The 17,801-nt window shown below is 35.4% G+C and overlaps 1 protein-coding gene across 2 annotated transcripts; it reads left to right on the forward strand.

The window, feature by feature from the left end:
• Positions 1 to 3,032: 3,032 nt before the first annotated feature.
• rngo (DNA damage inducible 1 homolog rngo) lies at positions 3,033 to 17,376 on the forward strand. 2 transcript variants are annotated; one of them, XM_067129330.1, is made up of 9 exons: positions 3,033 to 3,631; positions 4,960 to 5,158; positions 5,806 to 5,907; positions 9,910 to 10,029; positions 10,520 to 10,653; positions 11,169 to 11,289; positions 11,743 to 11,975; positions 12,420 to 12,663; positions 13,220 to 17,376. In XM_067129330.1, exons 1-9 carry the CDS (start codon positions 3,536 to 3,538, stop codon positions 13,432 to 13,434), a joined length of 1,464 nt encoding a protein of 487 aa, XP_066985431.1. In that variant the 5' UTR covers positions 3,033 to 3,535; the 3' UTR covers positions 13,435 to 17,376. The 2 variants fall into 2 exon arrangements, with proteins under 2 accessions (XP_066985431.1, XP_066985430.1); XM_067129329.1 differs by having other exon boundaries at positions 3,060 to 3,631; positions 5,806 to 5,979.
• The last annotated feature ends 425 nt before the right edge of the window (positions 17,377 to 17,801 follow it).

Raw genomic sequence — 17,801 nt, forward strand, 5'->3', positions numbered from 1 at the left:
AGATAATTAACGGCAAAAATCATAGCCAGGTGCATTTAGCACACACATACACGGTCTTAGACAGTCAACAAATACTCTAAGTCTATTGCCATAGATAGATTCTGACGTGGGTAAAAGAGTACAGTATTTAATTCATTGGTTTACTATTGAATAATATTTATTTATGAGCATTTCGCCTCTCACCGCCAAAAAATTCATAAACTACTCAACCACAGGTCCTTCACCCCTACCCTTTTAATATCCCATAATTAATATTATTTTAGACTTTAATATCAGGATATAGAAAGCTCTAAACTACCTGAATTGTTGTGAATACAATTTTGGATGGCATAAAAAATCGTTTCGAACCATATTGGCAATGAGCACACACTACTTACGCAACTGGGTATAACATATATAACAATTGGGGACATTTATGTTGTCAACGAGTCACCAGTACAAAAATTTCTATTTTATCTCTTCACCTTGGCATAAATGTAGAATGTTTTGGTAAGCTACGGTACACTAGGGGCCAAGAGCAGACAAAGAGAATGTACGATGAAGAATACACGTGCTTCTGAATACTGTTTGCTCATCCTCATACCAAGAACTACAAAGTTATTTTCATACAATTATATGGCTACTGGGTAAAAAATAATTTCATTATCGTTATGCAAAAATGAAAGAGGCTGTTGGGACTGGAATATAAGAGGTCATTCAGCGCTAAAAGGGAAATGATAGTAAAAAGGTTTGAAAGGTGTAACAGGAGGAAAACCTCGCAGTTGCACCATGAAAAATTTGCTAAGAAAGTAAGATGGAAGAAAGAGAATATGAACGGAGGTACAATGAAAAGGAATGAAATGGGTTGCAACTAGGGGCCGAAGGGACGCTGCAAAGAGCCTAAGTAACGCGGTGCTCTGATAACACAACCCACCTACAGAGTATGAAAGAGATTGTTACATACAGAACAGTTAGACTTTAAAGTATTACTCTTATATGATATATATGAGGGTTAGTTACGTTAGGCTCACTGCCACAGTTCTGTAGGTGCAAATTTATTTGAATATGATTACAGTCTACCCTGATATTTTCCAGTGGTGGCGATCACTTTTCTGAAAAGCCAGTTTTTACGAAATGTTAATCACTCAAAAGAATGCTCATTTGCCAACAATCATACATCACTTCCAGTAACAAGAGGAATATCAAATCAAATCATAACACAAACAAACAACTCATGTGTCTCAAAAGAACATCAACAACAAACAACATTAAAGGGCTTGTAGGTGTGGCACAAACTTTAAAACAATTGTTTCATTACAGAGCTCAGCAGCTGAGATGTATCTGTCTACCAAATAGGATAACAGAAGGAATGAGAGACTAGGCAGCGGTATTCTAAATACGGTATACTAAGCTCCTTTCAGCTGATATAGGAAAGGAAGGAGACATTCAATAGGCAGCTGAGAACGGATTAAGAAAAAAAAAGGGGGACGGAGGTCAATCATTGTTTATTCCTCTTTTGGACGTTATAATGCGACTCCTGTACAAAGTAGGCCGTTATTCCTTAACATGTCATGTAATAAATAATATATTAAAGGTATCTTAAAGTATAGTTGGATATCGTCGACAGTAAAAAAACACTTTCATTTAAAGAATTATGAACTTTAGACATACAGCAAGGCAAGATATTTCATTGCGAGTAGCATGGAAGGTAGAAAACAATAAAGAAAATGAATTGATCTTTTCACAAAAAGATGGCTATTGTACTGTCATATATATATATATATATATATATATATATATATATATATATATATATATATATAGTAAATTTATACAAAAAGCAAGAATACTACCGTATAGCAATGGATAATGCCAAACAAATTTCCCATCAGTCATACAATGCATAAATTCAAAACGGAAACTTCTAGTATATATTGGATTCAATGAATGAAATGAGTAACTTGCCTTATATACGCAATCGTAAATTACTTTGAAATTACTTTCGAGTTCCTCCCTGGTTGGTGATTTAATGCGCTGCTCCTTACCAGTCGATTATATTGTAACTTTAACAAAAATTTCACCACTTTAAGAACATCCAGAAGCATATTTGTTACCAAACATTTTAACCTAAGTCTCTGTTATGATATTTCCCTGCGAAATACAAACATAGACCTTCATCTTTCGACAAAGTTACATTCCTTATAACAAAGGTATTGACGTATCAGTGCTGACGCTTGCGAGTTGTGATCGTGAAAAGAAAAACTAAGAAGTTGAAGGTAACAGTTTTTACCCATGATTCACCCTTTGTTGCTTATAAATGCGCAGTTGGATACCGTAAGGACATGTACAGGAAAGACAAAGCCACAAAGGCATCTAAACGCATGATAACAGTCGATGGAACTATCTTTAAAGATGAAGTATTATAATTTTCTTTATTAAAGAATTTATATATTCTCGATTGAGTTTATTCCCTCACATTCGGGCTTATTCCCCAGCAAACTCACATTGCGTCATACGTCTCTTTAGCTGCGTCACAGCGAAACATCGAAGAGACAAAGAAACGCACCAAGGGGACAGGAATTTGTTAGTTGCAACAAGTTTAGCGTAACAAGGAAACAAAGAAAAAACGCACACGAACAACAGTTTCTAGGAATGTCAATGAACGACTTCCGGGGTCAAATTAATATATTTGTTTCTTGAAAAGTCAATAAGCTTTTAAAGTTACTATTATAATATACCGTACATGCTAATGCATAAAAAATAAGGTTAAATGAACCCACATTAACTTCATGGACTTCGCGAACCTTCGACTTCAAATATGTAAACAAACAGCATCAGTGACAAAAGATAAAGTGCGCGAGTTTTCAGTGAACTTTTAAACTTAATGACGTAACCACCTTTTTGCCTTTTTAAAACAACTTCTCTAATTTATCATGAGGCACGTGGTCACTTACGTAAAGTTAAAAGCGAAAGAGAGTAAATGGAGAAAGAAAAGTACCCAATGAACCCGAAAATAAAAAAATAAAGCGTGAAATAATGGTCAAGTGCCAAGTGCATGCTGCGTTTTGTTTCGCTCAGGTACGTTTGCCAGCTTCCTCATGGCTCAGAGGTAGAGAGAGAGAGTGAGTGAGAAAGAGGGAGAGAGTTCAGTCAACTTCTGCTCCTGCAGCTGATTCGCGCAACATAAGAGAGAAAGAGTCAGGGAGATAGATAGAAAGGAGAGAGAGAGATAGACCACGTCAGGAGAGAAGGAAAAGGAAGAAGAGGAAAGGTCGCTCGCTTCCTGCGAGGGAGAGGAGTGAGAGAGAGTTCAGGCAACTTCTGTTCTTTTGCTGCTGAATTGTGCAATTTAAGTGAAGAAAGATAAAGAGAGAGAGAAAAACCACGTCAGGAGAGAAGCGAAAGGAAGAAGAGGAAAGGAGAGAGAGAGAAAGAGAGATTGTTCAGTCAACTTCTGCTGCTGCTGGTGATTCGTGCAACACCGAGAGAGAGAGAGAGAGAGAGAGAGAGAGAGAGAGAGAGAGAGAGAGAGAAAGGAAAATAAAAATAAATAAAGATGAGGATTTCCGTGACCACCGAGAACTCCACCTACCCCATAGAAGTGGCTGACGACCTGGAGCTCGAGAACTTCAAGGCTCTGTGTGAGATGGAGGTGAGTTTTATTATAGGCCTAATTTGTTTCTAGAAATATCCCCGGCTACGCTGCGTTGCCTGGGAATAGGCCTAAGTAAAGGGATGTTGCTTAGGCCTATGTAGGCTACTGTAGGCAATGCTTAGACTGACCTAGGGCTAAATATACGGTAGGCTAGTGTGCTTAGACTAGGGTATGTTATTACTAGGCCTATGGTGACTCAAATAATAAAGTAACGTTGCCTGCATTGTGTAGCTTGGGTATAGGCCTGAGTGAGGTAGGCTAGGCCTTATGTAGGCAATGCTTAGGCTTACTTGAAGACACAGTAGAGTAGTATGCTTGGACAAGGGTTTATTATTAATTTTCTGACCCAGAGTAATGTAGGTTGCCTAGGCTATCTGTGGACTATAAATGTTGGCCTAGGCCTGCTTATACCATAGGCCTAATCCTATAGGCTGTAGTTCAGATGTAAAATTAGGTGGTTCTAATGTAGAATGGCTAGTAGAATTGACCAAATGTCAATTGGAAGAGACAATGCCAACATTGCTGTTCCTTTGTCATTTTGTCAGCTGTCATTATACTAGCTCCAAACTATAGGCTAAATAGGCCAATAGGACCTTTTGCTACTCTGCTAGGCCTACTTCTAAATGAGCATCTAAAATGAAACCTAATAATATATGATGTATATGACCAAAGTTAGCCTAAACAAAGACCTTTGCTATTTACTAAATAGGCTTGTTAGACTAGCTATCCTGATGAAAGTGTCATTTCAGTTTCTGCAAAAAATCATCTGCTGTAGTGATTCTATCTTATCTGTTATTTTCTATCTCCTGAGTTTCATAATTAGTGATTCTGCATCAAAAACTGTGAAATTATTTACAGTATTATTGATTCCGCATCAAAAACGTGAATATATTTAGTATTGATTCCACATTAAAAACTGATTTATTTACTGTTGATTCCACATCAAAAGAATTGAATTTTTTACTATTGAGCCCACATAAAAAACTGTGAATTTATTTATTATTGATTCTGCATCAAAAATTGTGCTTTTCAAAAACTGTGGGCGCTTCCTGATGAAGACCTAAATTTCATAATCAGTCAATCAATCAATCAAAAACTGCTCTTTTTGTTAGCTTTGTTAGCTTCTGGTATATCAGTCAGTCATGACTTCTTATTCATTCATAACCTCACAAAATGTTCTGCCTAATGTTGTCCTCCTTCTTATTTTATTATTGGCCTAATGCCATTGTTTCTTTGTTTCACCAGTTAGCATGTGCTATTTACTACTGTAGTTTTAACTTCATAGTTATTCTTGACAAGAGAAATTAAATCCAAAATATTTTTAGGTTGGTATCCCTGTGGGCGAAATGATTGTTGTTTTCAATGCCCGGCCTTTAACCGACAATAAGAAGTCCTTAAGAGATTATGGGGTAAAGGATGGTGAACTGGTGTTGGTCATCCGAGGAGATGTAGTGTTACAGAGGGCCGCAGAACATCTTCAGCAGCAGCAACAAAGAAGACAACAAAACCAAGAAACACCTATGGGTAAGAAGTCTTTATAAGATAAAAAGTGTTCTATTGACAGTTACTAGATGTCTTCGTAAGTGGGAAATGTTATCAATATTATGGAGAATTTTTCCAAGATTGGCTTTTTTTTTTTTTTTTTTCCCCTACATACGTCAGGGCTTCATTATGATAGGCTGTTGGCATCTCGAAATAGATGAGAATTTTTCGAAGACTGGCTTGTTTTTTTCCCTACATACGTCTAGGTTTCATTTTGATAGCCTATTGGCATCTTGAAATAGATGAGAGTCAGATGTATCTTAAGAAGGGCGTGTTATTAAACCCGATTTTTATCTCTTAATGGAGTTATTAATATTGATGTAATAGATTACAAATTTAAGAATGCAAACATTTTAGTTTGCAAAAGTTTCTATTTTGTGTTGACAAATTTTGACTGTATGAGATAGAGACCTTACTTTTTTTTTGTGCTCTGTAGTCTTTCTTGTTTTCTGTAAGCAGACACTGTGATTCAAGGCCCATCATCCAATTTAGCTATGGCAATTTAAAAAATATAGTATGCTCTGTATATTGTAAGTTTGAGGCATTGTCATCTGTGTATAAATCATTTTGAATACCATTATACTGTACATTTTCAACTCATTTTCGTCATTTTCATTTCTCCAACACAGAAATTAACCAGATTGACTTCAGTTCCATACGTTTGCCTTCTGGTGGAGCACAGCCTGCGACCGACAACTCGTCAGCTGTAGGTCATGGCACCAGTAGCCAAGGTCAGGATGGTGAGGAGCAAGACGTGGGTGGTAGTGACTTTCAAGATGGGGATTTGGGCCTGGGCAGTGCAGGTGGGAATGTTTTATCCAGTATTACGTGACTGTCCGGTTGGAGCAGAGTTGTAGTAACCAAAACGCCATCCTGTGCGCATTGCTCGCACAATTTCACTACAGGAGTACAGTACTTTACGGAGCGGGATACTAAGGGAGGAAATATAAGACAGGCTGTCTTAAGGAGCTTGTCATTCTGAAATTCTCTAGAGATAATTGTACCTGACTGCAACTCGGCTTCCGGGTGACTAGTATTTGCTGTGACTTCTTGACTGGACCCACATAACCAGCTAATTGTTTTTAGTGTTCCTAATATTTTTTGTAATTTTTTTTTAAAGGATTGTTTTTGTAGATTGTCCAGTATATTTTTTCTTTACTGATTAAAAAAATCTTCTGTTTTTGCGAGGTTGGCCGATTACCATAGTCAACCTTGAGTTTGGCTGAGTAGTTAGAGTTAGGGTGCTTATTTCCATATTCAGAATTCCAGCAGTGCAGTAATTTTGTGAAAGTGTCGTTTTTTATAATGTCTGAGATTTTCTTGATTGAAATAATTACTTGCTAGTTTATAAAAGAGGGCAGATCTGTCAAGAAGTATATCAGTGTTTGACTACGTAGTAAATTCTTTAAGTCTTTCTAATGTGTTGCCAAATTTAAGGAAATTGAAATTATTCAAGCTAAAAAATATATATTACTGGTTTACATGAGCCCCAGTTTTTGCCCAATTTTTGGAATGACACAAAGATTGCTAAGAAATCAAGTTCGGCAATAAGTGGCAGGCAAAGCTATCTTCCATAGTAAGCAGATGCATAAATAGTTAGCTGGTTTCTTCAGTGCCTCTTGTCCTTTATGATTGTCTTGCCTCTTTTCTTTGCCAGGTGTCTTTATGCTGCTGGAATATTACAGTATTGTTGGCTTTTTCTTTTCCTTTCATTATACCTTCCCATGTTTTGAAGGACTGGATTGCTTTTTTTTTTTTTTTTTTTGTAATTTGCTAGAGAGCTACATGTGTTTAGTTTGTTTTGACCTTTGGTTATTTTTTGTATTCCACTTTTCATCTAATTTTCTGATTAGCTCATACTGGTACTTACCAGCAAACTGTGTCATATGCTTTCTGCCCTACATGGTTTTTATCATCAAATTGGCATAAACTTGGTAGGCTTACTTTCTGTAAGTAACCCTACATATTTTATGAGATTAACATATTTTCAAGGTACTTGAAAGTTTATTGGTTTTCACAGATGTTTGTGAATTGACTTTGACTTATTAATTTTGAATTTTTGTTACATATGGCTACTGAAAATTTTTGGTAGAAACTATGGTGCTTTATCTTTCAAGGGTATGCAAACCCCTTTGATTTTATTGGCCTTGGAGTGAAATAGCATGTGTTTTTATAAAAACCTTTCCATATGAACTCATTAATTGTATTTAGCCCATATTAAGGTCCATCTCATTAACTGTTCGTAACCCAAATTGCTATCTATGTGGGAGGTTGAGATGTTGAAGGCCCCTCAGTGTTTTAGCACTTCTGTAGAATTTAAGTGTTTGTAAAATGGTTATTCCAAAAACATAGAATGTGAAACAAGGTGCTCTTTTTAAGAAAGTGTTTCAGGATGGGAAAAGCAGACTGCTTACTTGCAAAATGAGATAAATTTGAATAAACAGTGAAGACAAGACCAAAGAGTTCTTAGCCTCTTTTGCAGGGAATGTTTTTGAAAATCATAAAAACTGTTGACTCACTCATTCAAAACTGGTTTCGTCAAAAGTCATATTAATGTTAATATTCAAGAAACTTGCCTTAGCCAGGTTCAAAATTAAAAGAGTTCTTTCCTACTCCCTCTGGGAATTTTCTGTCCGAAGATAGTTACTTCTTGAGCAATTGGTTCTCAGAAGACAAAACCTGATAGCTCTCCTGAGCAGAGCACATAGTCCTATCCCTTGTAGGAAACAGAGAATGTGGGAGGGATGACAAAGGGAATGAGAAAAGGTCCTGGCTTCTAGTCATTTGGATCTTTGCAGACTTGGATAGAAAAGACAATCTTTCAGTGATCATTCCTTGCATGTCTTGATTGCCAGAAAATGGTTTAGTCTTGCCAATCTGTCTAAAAAAGAAGAAAGACAATAAGTAGAGGAATAGCAACATTGGTTGGGATGATGCTCCTTTCATTAAATTATTACATAGGCTCTGCTTGAAGTGAAGGTGGCTGCATGATGCAATACTACTTAATCTTTTTCGTCCGCAGAGGAATGACATGTCTGGGATTCACACGCAGCACATGAATAGGCACTGTTAAAATAAATTTTGTAGTGTAACTTGTCTGTTTATTTTTTTTATGGAGCATTTTTGTTTTTACCGTGGTATTCATATGAGAGTTGCTCTTAAGAGCATTTTGACTGTATGCCACCATTACATGGATAGTCTCATACAGTATTAGGCTTCAGACTTCACAGTCCCAGTATTGTGTGGAGCGGACAGTCTAGGTTTTATTATCAATTCTTCATAGCACTCACTCTTGGAATGTGGCATTTTTTGTATCTGTGATGTTGTGCAGGTATACATAATACTGTACTTATCCATTTTGGATAAGTATATACTTATCCACTTTGGAAAGTTCCTCGTTGGGCGAGCGGGTTCTGTTCTCAGCTACCACTCTGTTGGCTGTGAGTTTGAATCCCCGACCGGCCAATGAAGAATGAGAGGAATTTATTTCTGGTGATAGAAATTCATTTCTATTTTTACGACTTCCGTTCTTCGGTGAACCGAAAAATCGTCGTAGAACATCGTCGAAAATCGTCAAAAATCATAAGAAAACCTTACTTTTAATGCTCTGGGTGCTGTGGTTTTATTATTGAGTTTTACATCAAAAAAACCTTCAAATTATGATTATTCTGCCATTTTGGGTCCTTCCGTTGCTAGGTAACCCCGAACATGCGGTAAGCCAGAAATAATTTCTGATGAATATATTTGAAAAGCGTCGTAACCTCGAACGTAGCCGTCATGCCTGTAATGTGGTTTGGATTCCAAATAAGCTGTAGGTCCCGTTGCTAGCCCTAGCCATGTAAAATAAATTAATCAGCCCTAGCTGTTAATCAGCTCAGTGGTCTGGTTAAACTAAGATATACTTATCCATTTTGGAAATCACACTGCAACAGATCCATCAGTAATGGGATTTAATCATAGCTGCTCTGTTTCTTATTGCTTTTATTGTTCGTTGAACTATTATGGAATGTGGGAATATACCTCATCATGCTCAGAAATCTCATTATATATTAGCAATCCTTTTGCTTCTTGAGCAGTAAAATGTATTATGCTGACATTACCAAGAAAAAAGAGAAGAGTTAAACTTAAGTTTTCATAAAATCATCAAATTACAATGTACAGTAATATCAGTAGACAGAAAGTTTCTAAGTTATCTGTAGAATGGAAAATGTTTACAGTATTTGCCTTTGAAAATGCAACTGTTTCAATGGGAACAAATTTTTTAATCTGTTAAGTGGTAAAGTGAACAGAGAATGAAATATCCTACCTTCATTGTAATACATGAGATTTGGTCAGTTCCATATATTACTGTCACTAAAAAACAGAAATTTCCTTGTTTCTAGAATTATGAGAATAGTTTAAGTACATCAATGACAGGAATGAAATTTCTAGTCAGTGTTAAATAATTGCATTTTACATTAAACCCTCATTTAATCACAAATAGGTCCAAGAGGGTATGGGATTAATTAACAGCCTAGGCTATGATATCCTAATATCCTAGTTATTTCATGTTTTTATTTTCTTGAAGTCTCATTTCTCATGCATTTGTGTTTTTAGACTTAAGGCACTTTGACATTACATGGTTTACTGTAATTTGTGATTTTCAGTAATTTATGATTTTCAAACTGCTATACTGTACATGTTATTAACATTATATTGAAAGAAATATTAACTTTTACCCCTTCATATTTTAGGCAGCGGACAAGACGATCCTGCTGTCATCCGAGACATGCTTCTTGCTAACCCAGAGCAGCTAGCTCTCTTGAGGCACAACAACCCTAGACTGGCAGAAGCTCTGACTAGTGGTGATTTAGGTCAGTTCTTATAGTCAGAGTGATGCTTCAGTGAATGATTTCACTTGAGTACAATAATTACGTAGAAATAATGTCTTGCATTTAATAACCTCTATTGTTTATTGAATCCTGGTTCCTTAGATGTTGAATATAAGTGAAGAAGTGTCATTACTAGATTTACAATAAGCTTATCAGAGTTACTGTTCAGTATACAAAAATAGTTCAAAATTTTCCTCATTATTGTTTATAAATTTATAATACTGTACAGAGTATTTAGATTCATGATGAGAATTAGCCAAATCTGAAGTATTCGGCATGGGGTCTCGCAAACCACTTGCCAGATTCCATAGCCTTGAGTATATCTGAACTTATCGAGAAGCTAAGCTGATTGAAAATTAAAGTTTACAGATGTTTTATCACATACAGCGCACAGTAGCGTTATGATGTTTCTACATGTGTTGAAAATTGCATGACGAGTCATCAAGAAATTTTATTTTTTATTATGTTCCAGAAAAGTTTGCTTCTGTTTTAAAGGAACAGCAGGAAATCAGGAGGGATCGAGAACGCCAGAGGATTAGGTTGCTCACAGCTGATCCTTTTGACATGGAAGCTCAGCGTCTCATTGCAAATGAGATCCAGCAGGAGGTGAAAGAATTTCCTTCTCTCTATAACCAAATTATATGGTATCTTGGTTAAAATTTCTAAAAACATACTAAATGCACTATAAACTAACTTTTAATATACTTTCGTAATATGCAGGCCTTAAAATGGTTACATGCTTTTATGTGTGCAGCCTTTACTGAATTGATCTAAATAGCTAATAGCTATTTAGTAATGTATTGTCAAAGTCTAACTCAATTACTCATAAGTGAAGGATGAGAATGATTGACATATTCGAGCCTTTCATCAGAGGAACCTGTTTATTAAGCGGAATATGAACTACAATCTCTTTGGTTGCTAGTATAGGTTAACCTACATGATGGAATATTGTAGGCTGCAATTACGGTAGTTTTGTTAATCAGCCTTATCATGCGGTAGTTGGAAGTTAATATCTGCTGTAACTGAAGTGTTAATTACCAAAGTTATATATATAAGTTTTTAAAATTAGTTTTCAAGTTTTCTCTTGGTGATTTGTAATGCGACTCCCTTTCAATTTACAGAACATCAATGCCAATATGGAAGCAGCAATGGAGTACAACCCTGAAATATTTGGGAGTGTTCATATGCTGTATATTAACTGCAAAGTGAATGGTCATAATGTCAAGGCCTTCATTGATTCAGGTAAGTGGAAATCATGGAAAAAGGTTCAGTGGAATTTTTTCCACTATTGAAGATATTCAGTCTTGATTTTTAGTGAATTTATCAACAAATTGTTTTGCTCCCCAAGTGGATTAAGGTAATTTTAGTTATACGAAAGGAAACACCTATGTTATTAAATTTTGGGTTGTTCCTCGTCCTCCCATTTTTTGAGGAAATATATTGTTGAGCTTCTCACTATCAGTGTTTCATAGCAATGGTGTGTGGTTTTACATAAAAATTTTGCATCTTACAAACTTAGATGCAACTTTGGTAGTTACATTGTTGTCAAACAGATAATTGATAGTATCAGGCAAATTGAGTTTATGTCTAAATCATTCGTGTATTTGGTACAGTGTTTTTATGCTAAGGTGATTCATTGTATCAGGAAGTGGTCGGCTTTGTCACAGCAAATGATTTCATCATAATCTTTTCCAGGTGCTCAAACCACTATTATGTCTCAGGCATGTGCAGAGCGATGCAATATAATGAGGCTTGTCGATACTAGATGGGCTGGAATTGCCAAAGGCGTTGGCACTCAAAAAATCATTGGCCGCGTCCACATGGGCCAGATTCAAATCGCTGATAATTATTTGGCATCATCTTTCAGTATATTAGAAGAGCAACCCATGGATATGCTGCTTGGTCTTGACATGCTCAAACGACACCAGGTAAGTAAGAAAGAGGGAGAGTTTTATGTTATTGAGAAGGCTTTTAGATTTATTTGAGGCATTTTTTAAAGTTCTTATTCATCTGCAGCAAAAACCTTATCTTATTAGAATTTTCCCTTGCTGTTTAATGATGACATGTCTTAGGGATAACTGTATGACTTGAAAAACAGAAGCAATAATTAATTCCAAGATTTTAAAGTTTAGGGAATAAAAAATGCTTAATTTCACAAAAGGAGAGGTTTCTTCCTAATTAGCTGTGCTATTTCATGAACATTCCCTTTCTCCAATTTTTCCTTTCATTTAAGAACACCTTCTGCCAAGCCCTATGAGAGTCTAGAAATGTCCTTCACTGGTTTAATATGTGATTAACAATTATGACTAATTATTAAAGTTCATTCTTAAATACTGGTCCATGTTACTCATCTCACTATTCAATATTGACAGATGTGTATCGACCTGAAGAACAACAAGCTGTTGATTGGAACAACAGGTACGGAAACCCCATTCCTAAGCGAGAGTGAATTACCAGATTGCGCCAGACTGACACCACTGAACGAGGAAGAAGCAAGGCGGGAATCAGAGAGAGCAGCAAAGGAGTCTGAAGACCGTGCGTTAATGGAAGCGTTGGCAGCCAGTGCCAGGGAAAGTGCCGCTGCTAATAATTCACAGAGTTCCAGTTCAGGTGAAGGTATGTAACATTTGCGTCTTTCTACCCTTGAATTTTTCTCTTCAGTTTTTTGTCATTTGGTACATTTTTTTGTTTTGTTTGAAAGATTCATCATTGTGCTTTACCCCATAGAGGGTAATGCCATCAGTGTACATCATGCGGTGCACTAGAGGCATTACTTGAAGTTCTTTGCAGTGTCTCCTCAGCCCCTAGCTGCACTCCCTTTCATTCCTTTTACTATACCTCCATTCATAGTCTCTTTCTTCCATCTTACTTTCCACCTTCTTCTAACAAGATTGTTTCATAGTCATAGTACAATTGTGAGGTTTTCCTCCTGTCCCACCTTTAAAACTTTTTTACTCTCAGTTTCTCTTTCAGCACTGAATGACCTCATAAGTCCAAGCACTTGGCCTTTGGCCTAAATTTTATGTTCCATTTCATTCCATATATTTTGCATAGTCCTCTCCCTGAATTTTTCTAACCAGTTATTTGTCCTTGAGTGGATTTTTCTCTTAACAGGAGATTCATTATTGTGCTGTACTGTCAATGATATGATGGTTTTGTCTCTCTTCCTCAGGTACATCTAAACAGTCTTCTTCTAGTCCACCTGCAGCTGCAGCTGCTTTACCAGCAGACAGTGTAACAGCACAGGATAATTTTACAGAATCAGACATACAGGAAATAATCCAGATTGGATTCACTAGAGTTCAAGCAATAGAGGAACTTAGGAGACAAAATGGGAACAAAACTCAAGCAATGGCTGCACTTCTCGCAAAGTCGCTGAAAATGTAGTATCGTAGTGTCTTAGTTTTTATATATTAAAACTCATTTTTATAAACATCATTAGTTATAGATATTTCATCAGAAGGGAATTATTCATTATCCACATAGTGTTATATTAAACTTTTAAATGTCTGGCTCCAGAAGTGGCTTTGTTTATACTATGCTGATGGTTATTTATTCACAGATTTGATTTGATTTTATTATCAAAATTAACTTGGAAGGTGACTTCAAATTAAAACTATTACTTGATCTATTAAGATAGTTCTATCCTTTATTATCAGGAATGACCTAGGAAAACTGTTTTATCTTTCAATTAGAGCTTTCCTCTCAATAGTTGTTCTGTAAGAAAATGTGTGTATTTACATGCATGCAGTATAATATAGGGTAGTCTATTTGCTCTTGTTTAAATACCATTTTTGTATGAGTAAACCATGCCACCAGTACTAGAGTTGTGTTTTTAAATATTAAGGTTTATATTTGTTTCCATATGAATAAAATACTGTTATTTGAATCACTTATATTAAATAGATAATCTCCATTAAAAATTGTATTAGTGATAAATTCCATCACCACCACTGTTGTTCTGAAATTTATATAAATATAGTTATTATAGATCATCTCGTAAAAATACAGATTACTTACATATTACCTTATCTTTGTTAGCACTCGCAAGGCCAGGTGTCTGGTTAAACTACTTAATAAGGATAATATAAGACTTGCATCATTCATAAGTGCAGATACAATTGTAATTGCAGCTGTAAATTAACAATTTTTCATAGTCTTTCTCCTCTACTTCTGTTTTACTAAACTTTTACATTCCTTGCGTGTACCCTGGTCTTTATCTTTTTGTTCTTTTTTTTCACTAACTTTGCAACTGTGTGGCTGCCAGACTTTTACTTGTAAGGTACATAACATCCTAATTTTATTCAAAATATTGCTGCTGGACACAAAACTTCATTTGAGCATTTCGGACTAGCATATGCTGACGCAACTTTGCAGGTGTGAATGTGCTGTATCTTTTTCTGGATAATTTAATGTCTATGGCTTCGTCTTAAGCTGAAATATGTATCCTTAGAGCAGCTTTGTCACTTCTGAAAGGCTACACCGAGAAATCTCTGGAGCAAGTCTGGTGGTGAAATTATCCTTGTTTACTTGTCTTTCTTTTTGTAATTATTCTTTTCTTTTTCATTTGTGAAAGGTTTTCCCATCTATTGACATTATTTTGTCTGATGTCTACTTGATCAGATTCAGCAACCCTCACATTAATAGACAGAATCAAATTACACACAAACAGCACAGTGCGTACTGTGTTACTGTTAGAACTCACACGTAGTGTCGTAATTTCCACCAACAACAAACTGCAAATCTTTGCTCAAAATCTCAAGACATTTTGTCACTCTATATTTCCAGGGCCTTTGACCCAGTCAAATATTAATTCAACAGGCTAACTCTATTGTAAGTTTTTACTAGGTGGTATGGTTCAAAATAGCTCATGACAATAATAATGTTAAATATTGTACTTATGGTAATGGTTATTTAGTGTATGACTGTTAGAATGATGAAAAGTATTTTCTTCATAAGCAAAAGGGGAATGGATGGTCCAGCTGTGATTTTGGGAGTAGATAATTTATTACCTGAATCTTACCGACTTTGGGAATGCTAATATTTAATGAGAAAAACTGTTTAAACATTGAAATCTAATTATAACTCAAGTATAAATAAGAACACTTAGAAATTCACATGTTTTTAACAGATGTAAGTCACCTATATATATGCTAGACAAGTTTTTTGAAGATCAATGTGTTCAGTACCTCAAGGTAGTAAGGAGCTTGGGTTTTCTTCAAATGATAAAAACTTGATTTTAGTGATTTTAGCCACTTTTGTACATTATTCACAAGTAGCAGTTCAACTAAAACTAGAGAGATTATTTTTCTAATTTATACTATGTCTTGTATAATAACTCCCTGAAAAAGTTACACATACACGCCACTTCTTTTCAGTAGTATATATACCAACCTAATTTCATCATTACTTATTTCCTTTCGGAAACTGACTTTTGTCCTTTGTGCTACCGTATTCCAGGAAATAGTGCTTATCTGATAGTTTTAGAGGAAATTTTAAAATATAACTCTTCGATTTTATTTTCTCTGTACATTAGTATAGTGCATCTGTCATGATCTCTCAGGACCAGAGTTATGTGCGGCATTTAACAAAAATTTTTAATCTGACAGCATGTCTGCAAGTCTTGCAACATTGCAGTTATTGATAGTGGTTGTATAAATTTAAAATATCTTGCAGTTATTTTAGTTTTTCTCTTTTAATCAGAAATGTGGTTCATTTATTTTTTTAGCTCACTGATTATCCACCAGGGGTTATGATACTACTGATGAAGATTCCTATGTGATAAAAACACCTTACTGATGTTTGGAGTCATGACATCAACAGGACAAGCCACTGTTTATGTCTTCATTTGCTATATTTTATAAGTATTTTTATTTATATTTTAACAGTACTTTTAATACCAGAACAATTTGGTCTGCATTAGTTATATTTTTACAAATACATTGCCATATGTTGAGAGTTTTCAAGGTATTTTTTCCAGTGACATATGCTAGTTTCAATATTATTACCTCAGATATCACAGTAAATCTTGTCAGTCATAAATATGAGTTTAAATGATTGTCTTCAGTGTGCAATTTGTTAGTTTTAAATACATGAAATACAATATGAGATTACTGGCCAATAGTTTGATGGATAAGAACCATAAACTGGTGTGAGGCAAATTAATATATCCACCAGCCATAAATAAAAGATAACTTGAGACTTACTGTTCTTGTGATGAGGTCACAAGTGCAGTGCAGTTGAAAGTGCACTGTGCTCATACTATACAAACAAAAATATGTATTTCGGTGACAACTGGACTGTGTAACGTTTAATGCTGACAGTACTGTATCTCGCCAAGAAGCACATGGTATTTTAATGTTCCATAATGAATTGCTAGTGACCACAGGATGAAAATAATGTGAAGGATATACTCGTAAACAGTTTGAGATTACAGTAAAGTGATTTATATTTAATGTCTAGTCTTGTAAAATGCAAATTTTCTGATGTTTTGGGAGCAGAAAATTTTACAGTTTGGCTCAAGGTGTTAAGGTTCTGTATATTTGTGAATGGCCCTTTCAGTCACTTTTACCCTGTATCCTATGTTTTTATCCTTCTACCCTCATCCAAGTTTCACCATTTTAATCAAATGAAGGCCAGCCCCCGTAAGAGTTAAGAAATTTCACTCTGTGTACTGTTTGAATTACTCATTCACCACCATCATTAAGTGAAACTTCATGTGAAAATGTTGATAAATCTGTCAACATATCTGTTATGTTAACGGGATATGTATGTAGGTGCTAAGTGGAACACCAGAAATCAAAGTACTTTTTAAGTTCTGGTAAGGGACGGTTAGTTGACAAGTACAATTAGAATTCACGATTGCAATGTTGATTTTGACTAGTTGGAATATTGGAGTTGTCTATGTATGTGTCAAGTTTCACCCATGTTTCTACTTTATAAGAAGAATGGCATAATGAACACAAAGAATATTTTTTATACCTTGTCATTGTGATTTTGAAGTTTCATTTCATGTATGGTAAGCGAGGGAAGTGTCAGTCCTCAGATTATACGGTTTATAGATTGCCTTTCATGGAATGTGTTGCAAAAATACTGGAACTTGTGTGTCGTCTTGCATTTAGCCTCTATTGTCATTGCTGCGTGTCTTATTTTCCAGACATGGATAGCTCTTTAATGTAGTTGATAGAAAACAAAAAAAAGGGTCCTAGGTAAATTCACATCTTTTTTGAATACATATTTCAAAATTTGCATTTTTGTACTGAGGTGGCCATTTGCACCCGTGTAATAATCTAAAAGGCAAAGGCAGAAATAAAATTTTTGTACATAAAATATATTCTTTCTTGTTCCTTGTTGAAAAAGGTGGGCCAGTACCACCATCAAGACTGGAAAGTTTATCAACATCTTTAAGGTGTTTGTCCAAAGAAATGCTATTCGGGACTGCTTGTCAATGAAGGAAGACGATAACATAACGATATCTCATTTCCTTTTTTTTTGGTGATGTAAACAATTACTGCTAGAGGTTCGATTGCATAAACAATCAAGTGGAAGGTAGACCAAATTGACGGGACTGATCAGCCTGATGATCAAATGACAGGATCCTAATCAAGATGGTAGTGTGCCAGAACGTGCAAATACAAGACTCGACAAGAGTTGTAGCATTAGTTACAGTGGCTGAAATATACAAGCGCATATTACAATATGAAGTATTGTATATAGAAAATGGGTGTGCCAAGGGATATATAAATGGGAAAATC

This window comes from Macrobrachium rosenbergii, chromosome 27 (assembly GCF_040412425.1).
Source record: "Macrobrachium rosenbergii isolate ZJJX-2024 chromosome 27, ASM4041242v1, whole genome shotgun sequence".
In the NCBI taxonomy this organism is placed as follows: domain Eukaryota; kingdom Metazoa; phylum Arthropoda; class Malacostraca; order Decapoda; family Palaemonidae; genus Macrobrachium; species Macrobrachium rosenbergii.

What these genes read in the sequence shown, in the direction of transcription:
- rngo (XM_067129329.1), top strand. Translation starts at nt 3,536, where the DNA reads ATGAGGATTTCCGTGACCACCGAGAACTCCACCTACCCCATAGAAGTG. An exon ending in AAACCAAGAAACACCTATGG is followed by an intron (nt 5,159 to 5,805) that starts GTAAGAAGTCTT and finishes TCTCCAACACAG; the next exon opens with AAATTAACCAGATTGACTTC. An exon ending in ACATGCTCAAACGACACCAG is followed by an intron (nt 11,976 to 12,419) that starts GTAAGTAAGAAA and finishes CAATATTGACAG; the next exon opens with ATGTGTATCGACCTGAAGAA.